General features: G+C 43.5%; 1 protein-coding gene across 8 annotated transcripts in view; it reads right to left on the minus strand.

Annotated features, from left to right (window-relative positions):
* Positions 1-228: 228 nt before the first annotated feature.
* The window catches only part of TNC (tenascin C), a 97,783-nt gene continuing 77,271 nt past the window's right edge, over positions 229-20,740 (minus strand). For all 8 annotated transcript variants that reach the window (XM_063714400.1, XM_009244793.4, XM_063714399.1 and 5 more), the window contains 9 exons: positions 18,053-18,172; positions 15,886-16,029; positions 14,992-15,122; positions 11,333-11,465; positions 10,046-10,197; positions 9,152-9,248; positions 6,252-6,413; positions 3,703-3,866; positions 229-956 (listed from right to left, as the gene is read on the minus strand). In XM_063714400.1, coding sequence (XP_063570470.1) covers positions 846-956; positions 3,703-3,866; positions 6,252-6,413; positions 9,152-9,248; positions 10,046-10,197; positions 11,333-11,465; positions 14,992-15,122; positions 15,886-16,029; positions 18,053-18,172 — 1,214 coding nt within the window. In that variant the 3' untranslated portion in view covers positions 229-845. The remainder of the gene's footprint in view (positions 957-3,702; positions 3,867-6,251; positions 6,414-9,151; positions 9,249-10,045; positions 10,198-11,332; positions 11,466-14,991; positions 15,123-15,885; positions 16,030-18,052; positions 18,173-20,740) is intronic.

Raw genomic sequence — 20,740 nt, forward strand, 5'->3', positions numbered from 1 at the left:
GCCTCCCAAAGTGTTGGGATTACAGGCCTGGCCTGTAAGCTTTTCCCAAGTGTGTTCAACTTTGTTTAAAAAAAGTGCTTTCCTCTCTCCCAGTCTTTAGTCTCCTTTCCACCCCTCCCACTTGACCACTATCCCTACTTACCTTTCCTGTCCCAACATCCCCTGCTTCGTTCAAATGATTGGCTTTGGTGAAATTCAGACTCAACAATTAAAAGCAAAATAACAAACTCAAAAGTACTTGTGCTTTTATTAAAAAAAAAATACAATCAGGTACTGTCCAGAAATGTTTTGGAAAGGAAGATCTCTTGAAAAATCCTTAGTTTTTATCATCATCATCATCATTATTATATTAATAATATTAATCCTTAAAATGGAAACAGTATTGCTTTTCTGGTTTCTGTTGTATGAAATGTAAAAAAAGGGATGGCTTCCAATGACACATTTAATCTTTGCTAACAAAAATAATGACAATTAATTATACAGCTTCATGTAAAATACAGCTGGTTCTAAAACAAACTACCCCTGTACATCCTACCCCTCTCCCATTCCCAGAGCCACCCAAGAGAAGTAAAAAACTATTGCGATGTTGTCACTGGAAGATTTTTGCTGACTCAAACAACAAAACAGAAACATGTTGGAGACTGATGTCTTTGGTGCAAAGAAAGAAATCACAGAGGAGGTGAGGCCCATGCTGTTGCCGTTGGCCCCAGGGATCCATGGTCAGCTTTGACTCTCACCAAATGCCCAGGTGTGGACCGATGGTTGGGCTGGTTGTATTGATGCTTTGGTAAAATCCTTTCCTCGCTCTGGGCCTTATTCCTCTCTCACCCAGTGGTCCCTGGAATTTATGCCCGTTTGCGCCTGCCTTCAAGATTTCTGAAGTTGCTTGGTCTCAGCTTCATCTCAGCAAACTGGATTGAGTGTTCGTGGCCCTTCCAGTGGAACCAGTTAACGCCCTGTAAAAAAAAAAAAAAAAAAAAAAAAAAGAGAGAGAGAGAGAATGCCTCCAGGTTGGTTACTGTTAGGCAAGGTGTTCACTGATCATTGCTATTTAGTCATTCAAACTAAATGAGTTCTGTTTCAATTTGACCATTTGGTATATCACAGCTGCCTCTTGCCTATCTCTCTGTTGGTCTGGGTTGTGAAAACTTTCAAAGGAACTGGCTGAATCTGACCCAGTTTTTCGCCTGAGTCAAGAGTCGCCTGAGTTTGCATGGAGCTTTGGTCTTTCCTCTTGAAGCAAAATGGTGGCTGATGAAACCTGCCGTCCTTAGGAATAGGTTCTGAAAGAGTTCAGGTCATTATTAGAAGTTCTAGAATTGAATAGCTATATACATGGGGGGTGTGTGTGTGTGTGTGTGTCTGTAATTCACAAGATTCCTATGGAGTATTTTAATAGGGGTTTGGTATGGAATAGCAGAAAGAACATCAACAAAACACAGTTTTACAATTTGACATATAGGGTTAAATATCAGTGCTCTTACTTGAGAGATAAATAGTCTTAAGTTCTCAATATCTTCTGAGCCTCGGTTTTACTATGTTTTTTTTTTCTTTCTTTCTTAAGATCTGATAATGTTAGCCTTGAAAGATGAGATGAAGATTAAATGAGTTTGTAAAGGAGCTATCACAGAGCTGGGCATGTCGTAGGTGCTTGGTAAATATTACTTCTCTAGTCTCAAGTAGGGGGAAATATCCTTGAAATTTTGGCCAAAGCTTTCTACAAGAAAAAACTGCATTTGTGTCTTGGTTTCTAGGTTCCAAGTTTGACTCTTCAGCGAAGTCTGCAGATGGTAGAGTCAATCCATGAAACCCCACATGGCCCCTTGCCCCACTGTGGGGAAGTTAATGGCTAGTGAGATGGGAGAAAAATAGAGACACTTTATTTGCTTCTAATTGTTTGGCATTCACTGACATGGGCAGTTTCTGAGTCTTACAGGGATGTGAGGTTTAAGAATGGCTCATTCAGTTCATGGCAAATCCGCTTGTAATTACTCAGTTACAGTGAGTATGGTAGTCCAACAGCTTGGTGCACAAGCTGCCTGCCTTTGCCCTGGCTCTTTCCTCTGATAGTTCAGGGTTGGAAGCCACACCTTCTTCACACACACTTCCACACAGTGGAAGTGCCCACTGTGGTGGGCACGAAAGCCAGAGAGGGAGAGTGACTTTGCAGAGGCCACACAGCAGGAGGAGCAGAGCCGGAGCTGGGGCTCCGCTCCTGTGGCTCCTTTCCATGTCATCTCTTTCTTCTTCCATAATTGAATGGAAGGATGAAAGAGAGGCTTGCTTTCTGACATGTAGCTTGTTGGTTTTTTTTTTCTTTTCCCAGAAGAACTTTGTATTATACAAGTATTTTTGAGACAAGGCAATAAAGATGATAAAATAATGCTTGGAATGGAAATATTGATGAATTAACATAATAAGATGGAAACAACACAGGACTGCTGTCAAGAAATGTCCTGTGACTCTTGCCTCCTCTGTAACACAGGCATGAAGAACCACATCCTAATTCCTGCACAGGGTAAAAGTGATAAGCACTTGAGATACAGAAGGTAACAGTGCTTTGAAAAGTGCCAGAAATTACATAAGGTAAGGTCTACACTTAAGGTTGCAGGTGTCATTTGCTAACAGTTAACTAGGGTATAAACACGTGTATCAAAATGACTAATATTGAAAGGCAACAGGTTCCAACACCTGCTGCATGTCAGGAATCACTTGTGGAGTCTATCAACCACCTCCCCCCTGACCCCATGACAACAAAAATGCAAATATGCAAAAAAAAATGAGATGATGTGTCTTGCCTGAGATCACTGAATCAGAATCCCTGGGGTTATCATAATGTGGAATTTGGCCTTTTGCATTTTTATAAAGTCCTTGGGATTCCAGTGAGCAGACCTCATAAGAATCCTTGTGGTCCAGGGATCAGTGTGGTGTGGCCCTGAGGGAAGACCCATCCCTCCTCCCTGGGATGGTGACTAACTTTTGTGGAGGGACCTGGGCAGGGGTTTGGTTACGATTAAGTGGCTAGTCCCATGCAGCTTTATACTTTTCAGGAATGTGCCAGTGTAGGCAAGGCTCAGAGTAAGGGAGATTACTGAATTTGATCCGTTTGCCTATTTCTAAAGGGGATTGAAAAAACTCTGTTCCTGTGATTGCAGAAGAAGTGCTAGAGGTGTGTGTGGTGCAGGGAAAATGCCAGGGACTGGAAGTGGGGAGAACTGGCTCTGCTGCCAACTTCACTCTGTGACCTCAGGAAAGTCAGCTTTTTCTGGGCCTTGGTTTCTTCACAAAAGGAGGAGATTTAAAGTCTGTGGACTTCATTTTAAGGTGTTCTTGGGATTCCAAAGGTGCCCCAGGCCAGGGGTTCTGTGTCATCAACTCCGCATCGCCTAAATGGCCTCCACTTTTATCTGCTTTACTTTTGGGGTTCAGACAGAGATTTTGTCTGAGTAAAGTGTTCTGTTTTTGGAATCCATTTGACCAGTGTTTGTCCTTGGGATTGTCAAGGGTTAACCTGTGCTGTTTCTATTTTACCTGGCCTGCAGTGTCCTTGAGATTGCTCACTGTCTTGGGAAAAACATGTTGTTATATAAGTAAGGTTCCTGCCTCCTAGTCTCTGCTAGGATAGGGCGTTAAACTGTATTTCCATCAGCCCCCTCCAGCTTCCCAAGCTTGGCCTGCTCTGGGCCCTCATGGTCCACTCACCTGACTGTGGTTATTGTCCCCATATCTCCCCATCAGGTTGACACGGTGACAGTTCCTATACCAGAAAGCCCCTTTGTAGGACAGAGCACAGTTGGTGATGGCTGAATCTGTGTCCTTGTCAAAGGTGGAGAAGGATCTGCCATTGTGGTAGGCCATGGAGTCACCTGGGAGAGACAGAAAATATGGACCTGAGAAATCTCAGCTGAAATTTCCCTCCTGGACAGTAAAGGGCAGAACCAAAGGTGACAATTGAAAGGTTCTTGGGGTGGGACTGGCCTTGAACATTGAACCCAGAGTCAGCATTGAATGCGGAACTGAATAGGACATGAGTGTCACCCCCAGTACTTATTTCTGACAGAAGCAGCGTAATGTGGTGGGAAGAGGGCTGTGGCTGGCTTTGGAGAGTCCAGCTTCGAGTACCATCTTTTCACTTTTTAGCTGTGACCTTGCACAAGTCAAGCCTCTTGTTGAACCTCAGTTTTCTCATCTATACAATGGAACCAGCACTTTGATTCTATATACTGAGTAGTGCCATTGTGACAATGGGTATAAAGGTGTATGCTAAACAGGTGGCATGGCATACAAATACTTATTATGATTGTTATTTTTATGACTTTTCTGCATTCCCTTTATATAAAGACCTCAGAGAGTAAGGTGAGAAGTATGCATTTAATAATGGTATGCTTTTCTCCCACATACAAATATTTATTAGTCATAATTAAGCCCTTCAGACATTAGATGTCCCTAAATAGTCTCTGTATCACATAGTTACTTTTTAAAGTATTCATCAGACCATATTCCGTGATTCTTAGACAAGAAGCCCATTAACATGTACTACTATTTGGAAATCTAATTTGTAATTTCATATATTGAATTTTTGAAGCATTTCAGTACCATTGCTTTTTGGGTCTCCTCACTCCCAATCTAGCCAAGTGCTGTGCACAAACATTTCAAGACTCCAAAGCATTCTACCGTCATAATTTGGAGCAAGTTGTCAAAGGCACCCAGGTACCTTTTTAATGGATGATGCTACCCAGAGCATGAGGACGGCATGTAGATATTAATGAAACGGGATGCTCTCCTGCAGAGGGCCTGGGTGCAGCCAAATCACACAAGAAAATGCAGTCTTGCAAACGTTATCTCAGCAAAGGGAAATATTATGGCTCATTCCTCAATGGAAGTACAAAGAGAGAGGAACAGAGGCCACATTCCTGCTGCTTAACAAATTTGCTCGCCCTGTAACATTATTCTTTTTGCCTGAAGCCATCTCAACCAAAGAGGTATTTATTTCCAGGTAATAAAATGCCAACATTCTTTGAGGGATTCAAGAACTAAAGCAATGTTTGCCCCTGGGTGTCTCTCTTTATTATCGCTAAATTGCCATCTCAAAAGAGCTTTGTGCCTCCTTAGGCTCAGCCTGGCTTTTGGCAACCTTTTATCTGGAGACTTTTCACCTTATGAATGTTTTCTTTCAGGGCTCAGGGCATCTGTCAATTCTGCTCTCACAAACATAACAGAAAGCCACCCAAAGTGGGCATGGGTTGCATGGGGGTGGTCCACACTCTCAGTCCTGACCCTTCTTTGTCACCAAGAACATTGTCGGATGCAGTTTTCTGCAGCCAGGATTGCATCCACCTTCTATAAGCTGTTTTACCTTGGGCAAATCACTGAGCTCTTCTGAGCTTCTTTCCTCTGTATAAAAATAACATCTTCATAAAATGGTTTTATGAGGAATAAATGAGATGAATGCAGGCAGAATATCTACAAAAGAGGATGGTACCTAGTAGGGCCTTAACACATGTTGTTTCCTTATTTATTTCTCCTCTTATGTGGAGCCAGGAAACCACACAAAACCACTTCAAGTCCAAGAAATCTTCAAAACCGGAATGAAGGTTACGAGCCAGACAAGGAATGCAGGGGCCCCTTGAGAGGCTGTGACCTTCTATTCATGAGGATGCAGGCTGAGACTAGATGACCACATGGCAGGGATGTCTTGGAAGAGATTCAAGCAGCTAGGTGATGAAGTGGATGGTTTGCTACTCAAAGTGTGGTCCACAGACCAGCAACACCGGCTATATTGGCATCACCAGGGAACTTGGAGAAGATGCAGAGTCTCAGCCCCATCCCAGATAACCTGTGCCAGCATCTGGACATTCACAAGATCGCCAGTGGGTCCATACACCCAGAATAAATTGGAAGTGCTGGATTGGATGAATATTAAGGCCTTTGGGTTTTTTTTTTTTTTAAATCAGTCTACAACTGATATCTAAAACTGGGTAAGAAAGACACAATTTTTTTGAAAGATGGTCATTAGAAATCAATCCTGATTGCCCTGATTCCCAACATACTCAATGTTTCAGGATCCAGATATCTACCCAACACTTTTGAATTGCAGTTTTTCTGGATTGGCACTCAGTAGGTACTCAAATATTTGTTGATTTAATAAATGGCTGGATTAATGAGGAAGGAATGAAAGTTAGAGAAATAAGCTGTAAATGCTAAGAAGGTCTCCATGGCTTTGTAGGCTCTAAGTGCAGCCACTACTGTACCTGCTGTCCCACTGTACCCCTCCACCTTCAGCTTGTAGCGAGTCTTGGCATCTCCCACACTGAACTTGTCATAGACGGCAAAGGCTGTCTCTCCATGGTCCCGCAGGTCCACCCGGAGCTCGTACTGCCCCTGGGCTGTGATTTTGTTCAGGTTGTCCAGACCTGTGGATGACAGACAAGGGTTGCTAAGAAGCACAGGTGACTGAGGCCCTCATTTCTATTTCACTCTGTAAAAGCGGCAACTGGGTACGCTTAAAACAGGGCCAACTGGGCCCAGTGGCTCATGCCTGTAATCTCAGCACTTTGGGAGGCAGAGGTGGGGTGGGAGGGGGTGGGAGTGGGGGTGGTGGGAATCACTTGAGGTCAGGAGTTCGTTATCAGCCTGGCCAACATGGTGAAACCCTGTCTCTACTAAAAATACAAAAATTAGCTGGGTGTGGTGGTGGGTGCCTGTAGTCCCAGCTACTTGGGAGGCTGAGGCAGGAGAATCGCTGGAACCCGAGAGGCAGAGGTTGCAAGAGCTGAGATTGTGCTACTGTACTCCAGCCTGGGTGACAGAGCAAGACTCTGTCTCAGAAAGCAAAAAAAAAAAAAAAAAAAAAAAAAAAAAGGGCCATATCACACAGGCCTGTGCTTGAAGCTCAGCCTTGTGCTTGCTGTAGTAATACCAGGCTCAGGTAAAATCGGGTTGACATTTTGGCCCCACTTCCAACCTCCCAGTGCATTAGTGAAGATCCAAGGAGATAAGGTGGTGAAAGTACTTTTTAAACTCTAAAGTGCCTTACAGGCCAGGCACGGTGGCTCATGCCCGTAATCCCCACACTTTGAGAGGCCAAGGTGGGCAGATTACCTGAGGTCAGGAGTTCGAGACCAGCCTGGCCAACATGGTGAAACCCCGTCTCTACTGAATATACAAAAATTAGGAGGGCATGGTGGAGGGTGCCTGTAATCTCAGCTACCTGAGAGGCTGAGGCAGGCGAATTGCTTGAACCCAGGAGGCGGAGGTTGCAGTGAGCTGAGATCACACCACTGCACTCCAGCCTCAGCGACAGAGTGAGACTCTGTCTAAAGAAACAAACAAATAAAATTTTGTAAAGTGCCTTACAAATGAAGGGCAATGAATAATATGGATAAATGTTTATTATAATACGATAAACATTTTCTGGCCTAGGCAGTGGTCCATAGAACAACGTTCTCTGCAGTTAGGTGGTTGGAAAGTGTGGGTTGCATGGATGAATGGATGGGTGATAGGATTGTAGTGTTGACTTGGGAGATTCCAAATTTCAGCTCAACTGTTCATTGGTTAGACTCCTATGGGCAAACCACTCAGCCTTTTTGAGGCTGTGATTTTATCCATGCGCGGTGGTGAGGAGAGCAAAAATCACCTGGTGACCATCAAGTAGGACTCAGAGACAAAAACCCCTTAACTGAGGGATTTAAAGGTAATTAGGCTTCCGTATATCTCAAGCAAGCATCTGGTTCCAGGTTTATTTCCCAAAAATTTATAGGTAACTAGAACTTCTATACATCTCTGGAATACATGCATATCAAAACTCATTTTGCAACCCTTGCTGACGTTAAGGCACCAAAATGTCTACAAATGTAATCATGTATCATGTTCTACATGGCTAATAGGGTCCAAATTACCCTTAAGCTCCTGCCTTAAGGTCCATTAATACCCCTAAGGAAAAATCCACTGCAGGGGCTGTAAGTCCTTTTGCAGCATTCTTTCTTTCTAATAAACGTTCCTTTTTCAAGCCTATACTGTTGTTAGTAAATTCGTCTTACCAACGCGCTAGTCAACCACTTCTGACACCTGACACCTTGCCCACCCAGTGGCAATTGAGTACTTTGTAGGGGTGCTATGGGGGTTAAAGGTTATGGCTCTAAGAAACCCATCTTAGCACCTGCAGCACAACCTGGGGCACAGGAGGGAAGATATCACTGATATCAGTGAGGAGGATTCTATGACTGGTCCAGAGAATGACTTAAGGCTAGGTTAACACGTAAGGGCTGAGTTTCGGTTCTTCCTTAATCAGACTTTTACTTTTTGTGAAAGGAAAATAAAATCTTGGGACCTCAATTTAACTGCCAAAAGGAAAAAAAATAAACTGAAAGCCGAGTCATGCGAGAAACTGCCTCTCCTTTTGTCCCTAAGCAGATGCTACAGATAAAAGGCCAGATATCTCCACAGGTAGTTATTCTATCTTCACTTTATCTTATGTAAAGTGCCGATTTACTGAGTGTGAGATGAATACATAATTGACCGTTCTCTTTTTTGTCATTCTGCTTTTTTCTTTTTTTTATCTTGCAACATGTGGATTCAGTAATGTGACCATATCCTCCCTCTTTCCCCTCCAGCCCACTTTTCCCCTTTAAATACTAAAGCTCCCAACATTATCTCTGAAAAAAAAAAAAAGTCATGGACCACAGGTTGTTCCTGTGGCTTTTCCCCCTTTAAATACTAAAGTTCTCAATATTATCTCTGGAAAAAAAAAAAAAGAAAAAAGGCATGGACCACAGGTTGTTCCTGTGGCTTTTCCCCCTTTAAATACTAAAACTCTCAATATTATCTCAGGAAAAAAAAAAAAAAAAAAGGCATGGACCACAGGTTGTTCCTGTGGCTTTGTGTTCTTTTTTTCTGGGCATGTCCTTAACATTGGCTAAGTAAACCCTAAATTGATTGAGATCTGTCTCAGATACTTTTTGGTTTACATTTTAATGATTCAGAGCATTTAAATAATAGTCTTTTTCATTAAGAATTTGATATTCTGTGTCTGCCACCAGAACTAGTGCTTCTTCCTCATCTCTTTCTCTCCCATAGGTCCCTGTGGGTTAGGAAAAATGACAAGGAGGGCAGAAACGGGCATTTTAGATACAAACATGCAGGGCTGCATTACCAAGCCAGAATTCTTCTTTGCGGTCCCCAAATCCAGCAGCATATGCCTTCCAGTTTTGGTAGAAGTTCTCGCGTCCGTTTTTGCGTCTCAGGAACACCTATAAACATATCAATGAATCTGGGTGTACTTAAGCTATTGCAGGAAAGAGGGCATCGTTCTGGGAGGAAGGAGTGTGGCACTGTGGAGAGAGCATCAGGCTCCACTCTGTCCATCCCTAATTTGCTAGGTAACTTTGGGTGGTCACTTCCCCCTCCCTAAGCCTTGGTGTTCTCACCTGAAAAACAGGGATTAAAAATACCACCCAGTTTTGGGTGATAATGATGTGTCAATGTAGGTTCATTGATTGTAACAAATGCACCATTCTGGTGCAGGATATTGATAATGGGGAGGTTGTGTGGGTGCGTGTGGGGTGTATATGAAAACTTCTGTTCACTTAATTGTGCCATGAACCTAAAACTGTTCTAAAAAAATAGAGTTTATTAATTCAAAAATATACTACCCAGCTCCTATGGTAATGGGGTTGGAATAATTCATCTTAAACTCTTAGCACAGTGCCTGGTAGATAATAAATGCTTAGTCAGTGCTAATTAATATAAGCAATGGGTCCAATGATCAACTGTCATTTATACATCACAGAGTTGTTTGATGAGGATTGGATGAGATAAACTACAAGAAACTTATCTCCCCTTTTCAAAAAGTACCCAGTGTGTTTCCCATTCTTTTGTTTAAGAGAGAATTCCTTAGTGCCTCTGTGTGACAGGCACTATCTTGCAAGGCCTCACACATGTGAGTGTCAGAGTGCAGCAGGAGGAGATCACCCTCTTCTCCTCCCCTGCTTTGCCCTCTCCCTCCTCCCCTAGGCCTGAGGGCTCTGCAGTCCCTGGTGGTACTCACAATCCATCCACCCCCATCAGAGGTCATGTCACAGAAGACTTCCAGTGCCTGAGCCTTATCACCATTCAGATAAATGGTGTAGAGGCCAGAGGTCGTGTCTCCATTCAGCATTGCTTGGGAGCAGTCCTTGGGGAAGGGGTACAGGAGTCCAACTGTGGAATAAGGCGAAATGGTGATGCTGTCAGAGCAGGAGGACTGAGCTGGAGCTTAATTCTCAGCTTAACTCTATGGACTAGAATGCCTGGGGAATTTCCAAGTGCGATAATGTGATGCAAACAATTAAAAACTCATAGAAATGGACAATCTTGGAACTATGCCTAGTAGATGGGTCTTAGAGCTAATGATCATAGCATGTCTGAGGACATTCATTTGAGGTTGTATCATGAGCTGTTTTCTTATTTATTTCACAGCCCTAGTATAAGAGCATCTTTAGGATACATTTATAGTTAGCATCTGGCATAAGATCTGGCAAAGGGGAAGCACTTTCTTCAGCAGATGTGTGCAGAATGACTGTCCCGTGAATTTTGAAAGGCAGGGCTCTCCAAAGGCCAGCTCCTCTGGTCCTCAGGAATGGATGCCACTCTTACTTATCAACGGAACAACTTGCAGGTTTGCTATCTGCAGAAGATACTTTGTGACAGGTGCAGAGGGAGGCTCCCTGGGCACGGAATATCTGAGCCCAAATCTGACTGTAACTCACAAGATAGTCTTGAACAGGTCATTTAGTCTCTGAAAGCCTCTGCTTCCCCACTAGAACTTTGGGCATAGGGCTCACCATACCAGCTTGGTGGGAAGATCATTTGTGATTCTGAATGTGGACAGGCTTTGTAAACACTGGCATGATGAAGGAGAAAGAAAGAGACTTTGAGCTCATGTTGAACTCTGACAATAAAAGGACCACACAATTATATGGGCCACATACTGGGCTAGGAGTTCAAATGTAATACCTCAGGAACCCTTGCAAGGTCCTGGTGATGGAGGGATTATTATTAATCTCCCTGTATAGATGAAGAAGCTAAAGATTATAGGATGGAAGTAGCATTCTTAAGGCACACCTAGCAGGTGATAGAAATGGGGATTGAATCCAGATGGGCTCCCTCCTTTCCTTTCACCGGGATGCTCATAATCTCCCACACTTGCTTTCCTCAGGCTTCCAAGTAGTAGCAGTGAATCGATTCTTTTCAGAGGTTTGTTTGAAAATTTTAAAGTAGAAGTCAAAGGGGAAGTCAAGGGTTGATTCAGTCAAAGTTAGATCTCAAGGCTGGATGGCACCCTGGGCCTCCTTACTTGTGGTGAAGATGGTCTGGATCATATTGCTCCTCAGGGGCCCATTGAGTGCCTGGATCTTGGCCGTGTAGTGGGTGGATGGGCTCAGGTCCGCCAGGCTGTGGGAGGTGGTATCTGGACCCACAATGACTTCCTAAGAGCAGAAGAAAGAGTATAATGGCTTTTGGTCACAGAAATTCTCAGGGTATAGATAAGAAGTCATTCTATTTATAAGTTCATTTACCCATCCATTCACTTATTTACTGGACAAGAATTCATTGAGTACCCACTCTGTACCAGGCTCCATGTGCACTGCTGAGATATCAGAGATGGGGAGAGCGCAGCACAAGCAAAGGTCCTTGGGCCAGAAGGTACAGAGCAAGTTAAAATAATATAAGGAGGGAGAGACTGCATCTGGTAAGGATAAGAGTACTGCTGTAGACTCCAGGGCTAAGGCTACCACCTGCCCAAGGCCCTGCCAAATTATATTGGGAGAATGGGATTGTAATGGTTAATTTTATGTGTTAAATTGGCTGAGCCATGGGGCCTAGATATTTGGTCAAATATTATTCTATGTTTCTGTGAAGGGGTTTTTTTTTTGGATGAGATTAATATTTAAATCAGTAAACTTTGAATAAAGCAGATTTAAAACATAAAATGAAATAATATAAGGAGGCAATAAGTGACCTCAACCATACTTAGCTTCAGGTGTTAGAACAGTGGAAAATATTACCAGATTATGAAGGGCCTTTAAATGACAAGCTTTGAAACTTAAAGTTTATCATTAAAGGGAGTGAGGATCCCTGTAAGGTATAAATGCTAAGCTTTGGAACTTGAAGTTTATCATTATAAGAAATGGGGAGCCTTGAAAGATGTTTGGACATGCCAATGACATAAACCAAGCTGTGCTTTAAGAAGCTTAATCTGGTGGCAAGATGAATCACACAGGGTAAGGGACTTTGAGGTCACTTAGGTCAGTGGTCCCTAAATATAGCTCTTTATCACTCTGAGAAGCTTTAAAACAATATGATGCCTGGGCCTCATCTCAGACTGATGGAATCATCAGAGCCAGAAGTTAGGCCTGGCTATATTTAAGAAACTTCCCAAGTGATTTGAATGTGCAGTCAGTTTGGGGATCTCTTGAGTTAGGAGATGATTATAATAGCCCCATAGGCATGGTATTATTAAAACTTAAGCTGGCCTCACATGTCTCTCTTCTAGAACAGAGATATCCATGACAGACAGATGTTGACCAACTCTAACTATACCTGTAGTCTGTGGCTGGTCTCTGTGCTGCCGTACAGAGGAGGTCATTGGTTTCATTTTGCAGGAAATCCTCTTCCACACCCTCTTGCTAGCTTCCAATTCTTTTCAGCAAATGACCTTAGTGTCTGGGATTGGAATTCAACCTACACTCCTAGTAAACCAAACACAACGCTCTTCTCTACAACCTGCAAACAGCCAGCTGAGTTTGGGCAGTCATGCGTCAGTGCAGAAGCCCCTGGAAGGTTCTCCTGCATCCTGGGAACTGGGAAGGTACCTTATCCTGTTTTCTTCAATGGGAGAATTGAGTTTCAGAGAAGCTAAAAGACTTGCTCTCATTCCATAAATTGTTGGAGGCAGAGGATGATCTTGCGTGCCAGTTTCCCAACACCCTGTCCAGGACTCTTTTCTCCTATACCAGGTTGATTTTTTTTTCTAAGACATATAAAGCTGGTGAATGGACATGCAGAAAAGTAAACTGGGATGAGTGCTCATTGAATACCCAGAGGTCTTTGTGTGGCCCCCCAGTTCTAGTCTCTGGGGGAAAGATCAACTGTCAGGGATAAAGCTGGGCTCATTGAATTACTTAGGAATACAATTACCTGTCATGTCTCTAGGCTTCTGTGCAAAGCCATTTTCTAGGCAATTAGGGTACTCTAGATCAAAATGAGACTCATGATTCAGGTAAACACAGAATCCTAGAATGCCTGACCAGGAGAAGACCTTAAAGATGGGTAAATCCAAGGCATTCGTTTTACAGATGGGAACACTGACACCCAGAGAAGATAAACGATTTGCTTCAGCTCACACAGTGAGATAGTTCATTGTTATATCAATTCCAGGAAGAGGCATGATAGTAATTAGCATTGTGTCCAGTTCTGGTTAAATATGACAGATTGGATACAGCCACTCATCTCTACTTGCTTCTGAAACCCACTAAAAAGAGAGCAAGAGAATGTAAGGTATAAATCCATGAAGATGAGGCGAATGGGAGTGGAGACAGCAACAGGTGTGCCAGAAACTTGGTAGATAGAAAGTGAGTGGTAGAGAGACCATGGAGGGGAATGAATGAAGAAGGCTGAGGTTAACTAAGGAGCATGGACAGAGCTAGTCAGAGGCTGCTTGGTGCAAGTCACAGAGTCCAGCAAGTTCAATAAGGGAATGTGTACAAAAGCAGAGATGTCTTTAAAGGCCAATGTGGAGTGTGGTTGAACAAAGGTTTGGTTTGTTTAGAAGCTTTCTTGTAAGAAACAGACTCTAAGATTTCCTCATTCCCTCCAACAGTCTAAATGACTGCCCTTTCCCATTCACAAGGTAGGCTGAGGTTTACTTTCTGGAGAGGTTGAGCCAGAGAGGAAGTCCGGATTCAAATCCACCAGGCTCAGCCTTCAAGGAGGCCGAGGTGCTACAGTGGAAACATAATAAGATGAAAGTTTGTACACAGTGAGAGGCCAGGTTTCATGGCACTGTTATTTGGGGGTCCCCCAAGAAAACTGTTGGGTACTTGCTCAATCATTCTGCAGGGAGCCACAAAGTTGACAAGCCCTGCCCGTGCAGTTGGAACTCCCAATTAGCTCTTTCATTCCTAGTTCAAATACAAAAAGACAGACCATGATCAACAGACATTGGGTGGATGTATCCAACGTGAAAGACAGAAACCCAAACCAAACCAAACTCAACAACAGCAGCAAAACAAAGAAACTTGTAACAAACACTGTGCAGGATATAGAATAAAATACCAGCAATATATTTTTAGAGATAAAGAGATGATGATATATGAAGCACAAACAAAATGCCAGAAAAAGATCAATGTGTGGAGAATAAGCAAAAGATCTTGGAAATATAAAGTAAGATAACCAAAATGAAAAATTCAATAACAAGTTTGGAAGGTAAGGTTTAGGAAATCTCCTTCGCTTGTCTGAAGATCTAAAGTTATTTCAAATTAAAAGGTAAAAGAAAGAAAATTCTTGGGTAGAGAATATAAATAATATAAACACTGGATAAAAACGGTATTAACAGTTGATATCATAAGAACACGGTGAAACATATTATAATACATAATATAAAGATACCATCTGTGAGATAATACATATGGCAAACCTGCAGAGAAACCTTTTGGCCTTTGTTCAACAAAATATTAAAGGATCAAGATTCCAGCTCCTAAAATGTCCTCAAGTCTTGTAAGCAGTGGTTCTTGATCTTGGCTGCCTATCAGAACTGGAGTCTGGTTAAAATGAAAGAGGTTGGAGAGTATGATTCAAAAGGTCTGGCATGCCATCCAGTCTCTACTAATTTTTTTTTTTTCAGCTCCCCAGATGCACTGGGGTAGAAAAACAGCATCAGGTAATTCTTCCATACTTTGAAGATCATGCAAATGCTTCAACTAGCATTGAGGAGTTGTTATATACTTAAAATACCTTGACTGTGCCATCCACCGATTCATAGACCAGCAGGTAACCGGTGACTGATGCCCGGGGGGGTCGCCAGGTAAGGAGGGCAGTTTCCGACTGAACCTCAGTAGCAGTCAAGTCTCTTGGAGAATCGAGGTCTGGAGAAGATAGGACAATTAATATCAGATAAGGTCAGCAAATGTAGGGCAGAAATTCGGGCTGGGTATCAAGAAGACTGGGTTCAAGTCCTTTCCCTACCACTGAACTATGTGACCTTCGGCAAGAACCTCCTCTGTATAAATAAGGTGGTTGAGCCAGATGATCTCCAAAGACGAATTCTCTATGGTTTATCTCGTCCTAAGGGCTGGATGTTTCTAACTGGCCTTGGTTGGATTTAGAGAGAAGTATACAGCTGTGAACATCATTATCAAGCCCCTTGTTTCTAAGTAAGAGGACGGATGAATACTAATATCAGTACTCACCCCAACAGAGAGGATGGTTCCTCTGTTTCCCTGCTTGCTATAGTTTGTAAAAAGCTCTCAATGTATAGAAACCTAACAAATATCTAGGAAAAACTGCCTAAAAAATCTGCCTCTTCAAAAATATTTTCCTGCCTGGAACATGGATCATTAAATACTAGGTTTAGGGCCAGTGGGAACTGTTTTTCCACTTACAAAGCCCTCCTCTTAAAATCTTTTCCTTCCCCGTGGGGAGACCAAGGTCATTTCAGTTCAAAAGGAAATAGTGTGTTTCTTCAGGCCTTGACTGAGTGGGCACTAGTGAATTTAAGTGATGCTGATGTAATCACATTGCAAGGCCCTGACTTAAGAAAGAAGAACTGGCTAGTGGTTCCCGTTTAAGATGCAGGCTGTGGGTGGGCATCCCAGAAGGGGGAGCTTCCAGCTCTCAGTGTCTTTGTACCTGTTGTGAACTTGGCAGTGATGGTTGCGCTCTTCTGGGGCCCTTTCTCTGCAAAGATTCTCAGTGTGTATTCCGTGGCAGGCTCGAGGTCGGTCAGAGCATACTCCACTGTGTTCCCGGACACCGTGCGTGTAATTTCTGGCACTAAACATGAAATACACATACCGAGGCAGTCACCTCTCACTGTCTGAGCCATGAGTGGGCTTGGCAAACCACATATACACCTCCTTCGAACATCGAAACTTTCAGTGACCTGCGGAAAAGCAGGTCTGATTTCTGAAATGACTCACGCTCTCTTTCTCTCTCTTGAGCTCTCACCTCATACGTAAAGGATTTCTCATATGGAGACTTAATTTTTCCAGGCCCCAAATCAGAAAGAAGGGGAACTGGGGGTCAGGAGATTTTTTTCCCACATGGTACTGGCTGGAATCGCTTTGCCACTGAGACCGAGGTAGAGGACAGTCGGAGGGGACATCCCCAAGCCTGCTGCCCATGCTTAATTGGTCCTGATGCATGCTCTCCTCTCTGTGTCACTTTTTCACATGCCCTTTTATAATTTACTAAGTGTCATCAAGTCATTAGGCTGAGGGGTCACAAAAATTGGACAGCAGTAGCTGCACCAGAGCCTGGCCACTATCTCTCAGGCCTGCTGGGTCATGTCTAGTGGTGGAAAGCAATACTGATCACAGTGCCTGGGGGCATGTGTTTATTTCCTATTCACAGGTGACCAGCCATCCTGGTTTGCCAGGGACTGTGGGGTTTCCTAGGTGTGGAACTTCTGGTGCTAAAACTGAGACAGTACCAGGCAAGCGGGGACAAGTTGGTCAACTTACCTCATCATTTGTGAGCACCACCCCCTCTTCTGAACCAAGCCCCTTGTTTGCCCTGAATCCACAATCTCCATGGTTCCCATGAACTATACCTGATTCATTTTAGGTGCAACACCATCTTTCCTGACTCAGAAGAGTTTGCTCACAGGGACTATTTAAGAATTAAAGAGTAAAAAGAATAAACCCAACATCCCTCCTCCCCATCAGTTCCCCACCCCTACCTGTGCTCTGTCCTCAAAAAGACCTCTCTTAGTTGGTTACCATAACTGAATTAAAATTTTCAGAGGCTCCAGGCACAGATGCTGGTGCCTGCTCATATTGTCACTGAGAGCAAAACAATCCCAAACCATAAAATATGAAACTTACCTATACCTGGAAATTAAAATTACACAGTTGTTTCTAGAGTAGCTCATTACAAAATGGAGGGGTTCATTGAAAAGGACTCTCTCTTCCTCCAGTCTCTTACTTAATCTTACTTATATTTGATTTTACTTTCTGGAGGCTGTAGTTTGCTGTTGCTCTAAGCAAGTGTTTAATCTGCCAACTGGGTAAATTAGCACTGGTGGTTGCCAAGCAAGAAAACATTTTTTTTTTTTTTTTTTTTTTTTTTTTTTTTTTTTTTGAGACAGAGCCTCCCTCTGTCGCCCAGGCTGGAGTTCAGTGGTGTGATCTTAGCTCACTGCAGCCTCCGCATCCCAGGTTCAAGCAGCTCTCCTGCCTCAGCCTGCCGAGTAGCTGGGACTACAGGCATGCACCACTATGCCCAGCTGATTTTTGTATTTTTAGAAGAGATGAGGTTTCACCATGTTGGCCAGGCTGATCTCAAACTCCTGGTCTCAAGTGATCCACCTGCCTTGGCCTCCCGAAGTGCTGGATTACAGATGTAAGCCACTGTACCTGGCCTAAAATTTCAGACTTTTTAATTAAATCTGCTAAAACTAGCTTCTTTTGTGGTCTCTGAAAAGTTTAGACTGCTCAGTATGGCCTGAAGCAGTCTGGTTAAGATTTTAGATTCTGGTTTTCTTCTTTGTGAAAGATGACAGCTGCTTCCTAAACAGGGTGTCTCACACTGGTAGGCAGAGATACTAACAGGAGAGGAGGAATGGGCCAGGAAAACATGTAGAGGCTGGAGATGTATTTTTATTTTTATTTTAAATGGCCTACCAGACTCCCTTGAGGTTTCAGTTGGGAGCCACAAGAACATTACTGGCCTTTTCAACCTACCCATGCATTTTTATCATCCTGTACCAAATGTGGCAGGGAGAAGAGAGAATGGGAAGAGTTTATAGCAGGAAAGACACTCCTTAGAGTAAGGAGAGACTTGGACAAAACCTTACCTTTCTCCCCTGTGTAGGAGATGACATAACTGTCCACAGTGGCAATGGCTGGCTGCCACCTGGCCAAGGCTTCCGAGTCAGTGATGTTGGCTGTCACCAGGCCAGATGGGCCATCCAGAGCTGCAAAGAAAGATGGTGGACAGGAGGGAAGTCATTGGGTGGGATATCAGACTCCAGCTGCTCTGCTGTCCACACTGCTTATGGAGTCCTGATGTTAGGACAGTGTCAGCTGCATGGAATGGTTCAGAGACCTAAGCCTGGAGCCAGGCTGACCTGGCTTTGAGTAATGACTCCCTCCCTTGCTAGCTCAGTTACTTTGGGTCTCTATATCCTCATGTGTAAAATAGGGATAGTAATTCTGGCTGGCTTCATCTTCAGTGTTATTTTGATTTTTCCATTATATTATGGGTGGAAAGGAGCTGTGTAAACTGAACAAGGCTGAACACATGACAAGAATTATTATTGTTTATATCACTTTCCCCAGAGAAAGAACTTACACAGAGGGGACTTGCATAGTTAAGACGGCCCGAGCCTTTTATTTTCTTTTCTTTTCTCTTTTCTTTTCTTTTCTTTTTTTCAAGACAGACTGTCACTCTGTCGCCCAAGCTGGAGTGCAGTGGCGCGATCTCGGCTCACTGCAACCTCTGCCTCCTGGGTTCAAGCAATTATCCTGCATCAGCCTCCCAAGTAGCTGGGATTACAGGTGTGCACCACCAAGCCCAGCTAACTTTTGTATTTTCAGTAGAGATGGGGTTTCACCATGTTGGCTAGGCTGGCCTTGAACACCTGACCTCAGGTGATCCACCTGCCTTGGCCTCCCAAAGTGCTGGGATTACAGGCATGAGTCACCACGCCTGGCCCCAAGCCTTTTCTGAGCTTTGAGTGGTATTTCTCATTAGATGGCTTGCAGAGAACATAAAGCCAGGCTCTGGAGGCCGGTGGTCCCGCATTCTACTATGGCTTCTCTGCCTGGTGCCTCTGTGCCCTGGGAAAATTCATTTCCCTTCTCCAAACTTCACTTTCTTTAGCTGCCAAAGGGTGACTGTTTAGTTAATAAAGACTAGCTAAGCAATGTGTGGTGTGTAAAATGTACTAGGGAAAGCTCTCAATACTTGCAGTTGTTATTAAGATCTCTATTAAAGGTATCTGAAGTCTTAAGTATGGTTTTCAAATGACTTGTTCTGAGAAAGGATGGATATTCAAAGGATATTTATCCCTGGCCTCTTTTAACTGACCTCTCCTACTACCCAACATCACTTTCTCAGAAGCCAACATGAATCTGACCATTTCCTCTTGCTTTTGCACTTACTACTCAATTACGCCCATGCCAGCAGCCCTGGCGAGGGTGGAGGGAAGCTATCCTCAGCTCATTTCACAGAGAGGCACCTGAGCCTCGAGGGATGAAATGACTGGTCTTAGAGCCAGGATGTGGCAGGGCAACTGGGGAGCCCACATTGTCCACTCTGAGTTCCTTCCTGCTTCACTGTGCATGGACAGAATCTCCTTTAACTGGTGATGACAATGGGGCATTGGGAGGAACTACATCCAGCTTTTGCCATCTGTTGCCGTGGAGAATCCATTGATGAAAGGTTTCTTTGGGGAAATAAGGGCCTGTGAGGCAGGGTGGACGGGACTCTGGGTTCAGATGGGATGTTTTAATTGTGTGTTGTCAACTCTTTTAGGCTATGAGGATATTTTTAAAATTTCCTATGAGGCCCATTCTTTGTATCCCTTAATGAGTTGGACTGGATAATTGCTCATATATCAAAGGATAAATTGTTTAGAGACATGGCTGTCTGAAGAGAAATTTTCCACTTCATTCTTCTTCAATGCAATTCATTATTTTCCCCTCTTTACAGTGTACTGTACAAATCAGGTTACACTAGGAAAGGAACTCTTTATTTTAGAAGGATAGAGAGTTTGGAGTCAGACCGACCTATGTTCAAATTTGGTTCCAGCGTTTACTAATTATGTGGGCTTGGCCAAGGTATTTCATTTCCCCAAGTCTCAGTTGTCTCCTCTGTAAAATGGGGATGATAATAGCTGTGGGGATTAAATGTGAAGGGTTTAGTAACAGAGCCTGGAATGCAGGAGCCACCAAATAGAGAGGAGCTGCTTTGTAGCTGTCACCATCTCATGCTCATGTGAAGCACCTGCTTTGAGGGACCCTCACAAGGGTTCCAGGCAATAGGCGGGGAGGTGAAGGTGGTGGTGGGCTAACGTGAACAATTGTATTTACAGATGCTTTACAAATACAGCTTCATGTGATCCTTACCATACCCTGTGAGGGAAGCAGAATTGTGTCTGTTTTACAGAGAAGTGGACCCTAATAAAATGGACTGATAGCTCATGTAATTGGTAGAATTTGGATTTTAATTCAGGTAAGTATGACTCCCACACTTGAACTTTTTCTTTCACAATAGTCCAGGAAATGGAGGCCCAACAAGGTTAAGGTCACCCAGCTCACCAGAGGCTGGGATGGGCCAGAAGAGAGGCCTCTGGCACTCTAAATCCAGTTCACTTTCCACTAGGATCTCATAAATAAAACCCCCCTTTTCTTCCAGCTGCTGAGTCATGAGCTACAAGGCTGAAGGTGAGAAATGACATAGGATGCACAAGTGACCTCTGAAAAAGAATAACACACACACACACACACACACACACACACACACACAACCCCACCAACTC

The sequence above is a fragment of the Pongo abelii genome, chromosome 13 (genome assembly GCF_028885655.2).
Source record: "Pongo abelii isolate AG06213 chromosome 13, NHGRI_mPonAbe1-v2.0_pri, whole genome shotgun sequence".
NCBI lineage: Eukaryota > Metazoa > Chordata > Mammalia > Primates > Hominidae > Pongo > Pongo abelii.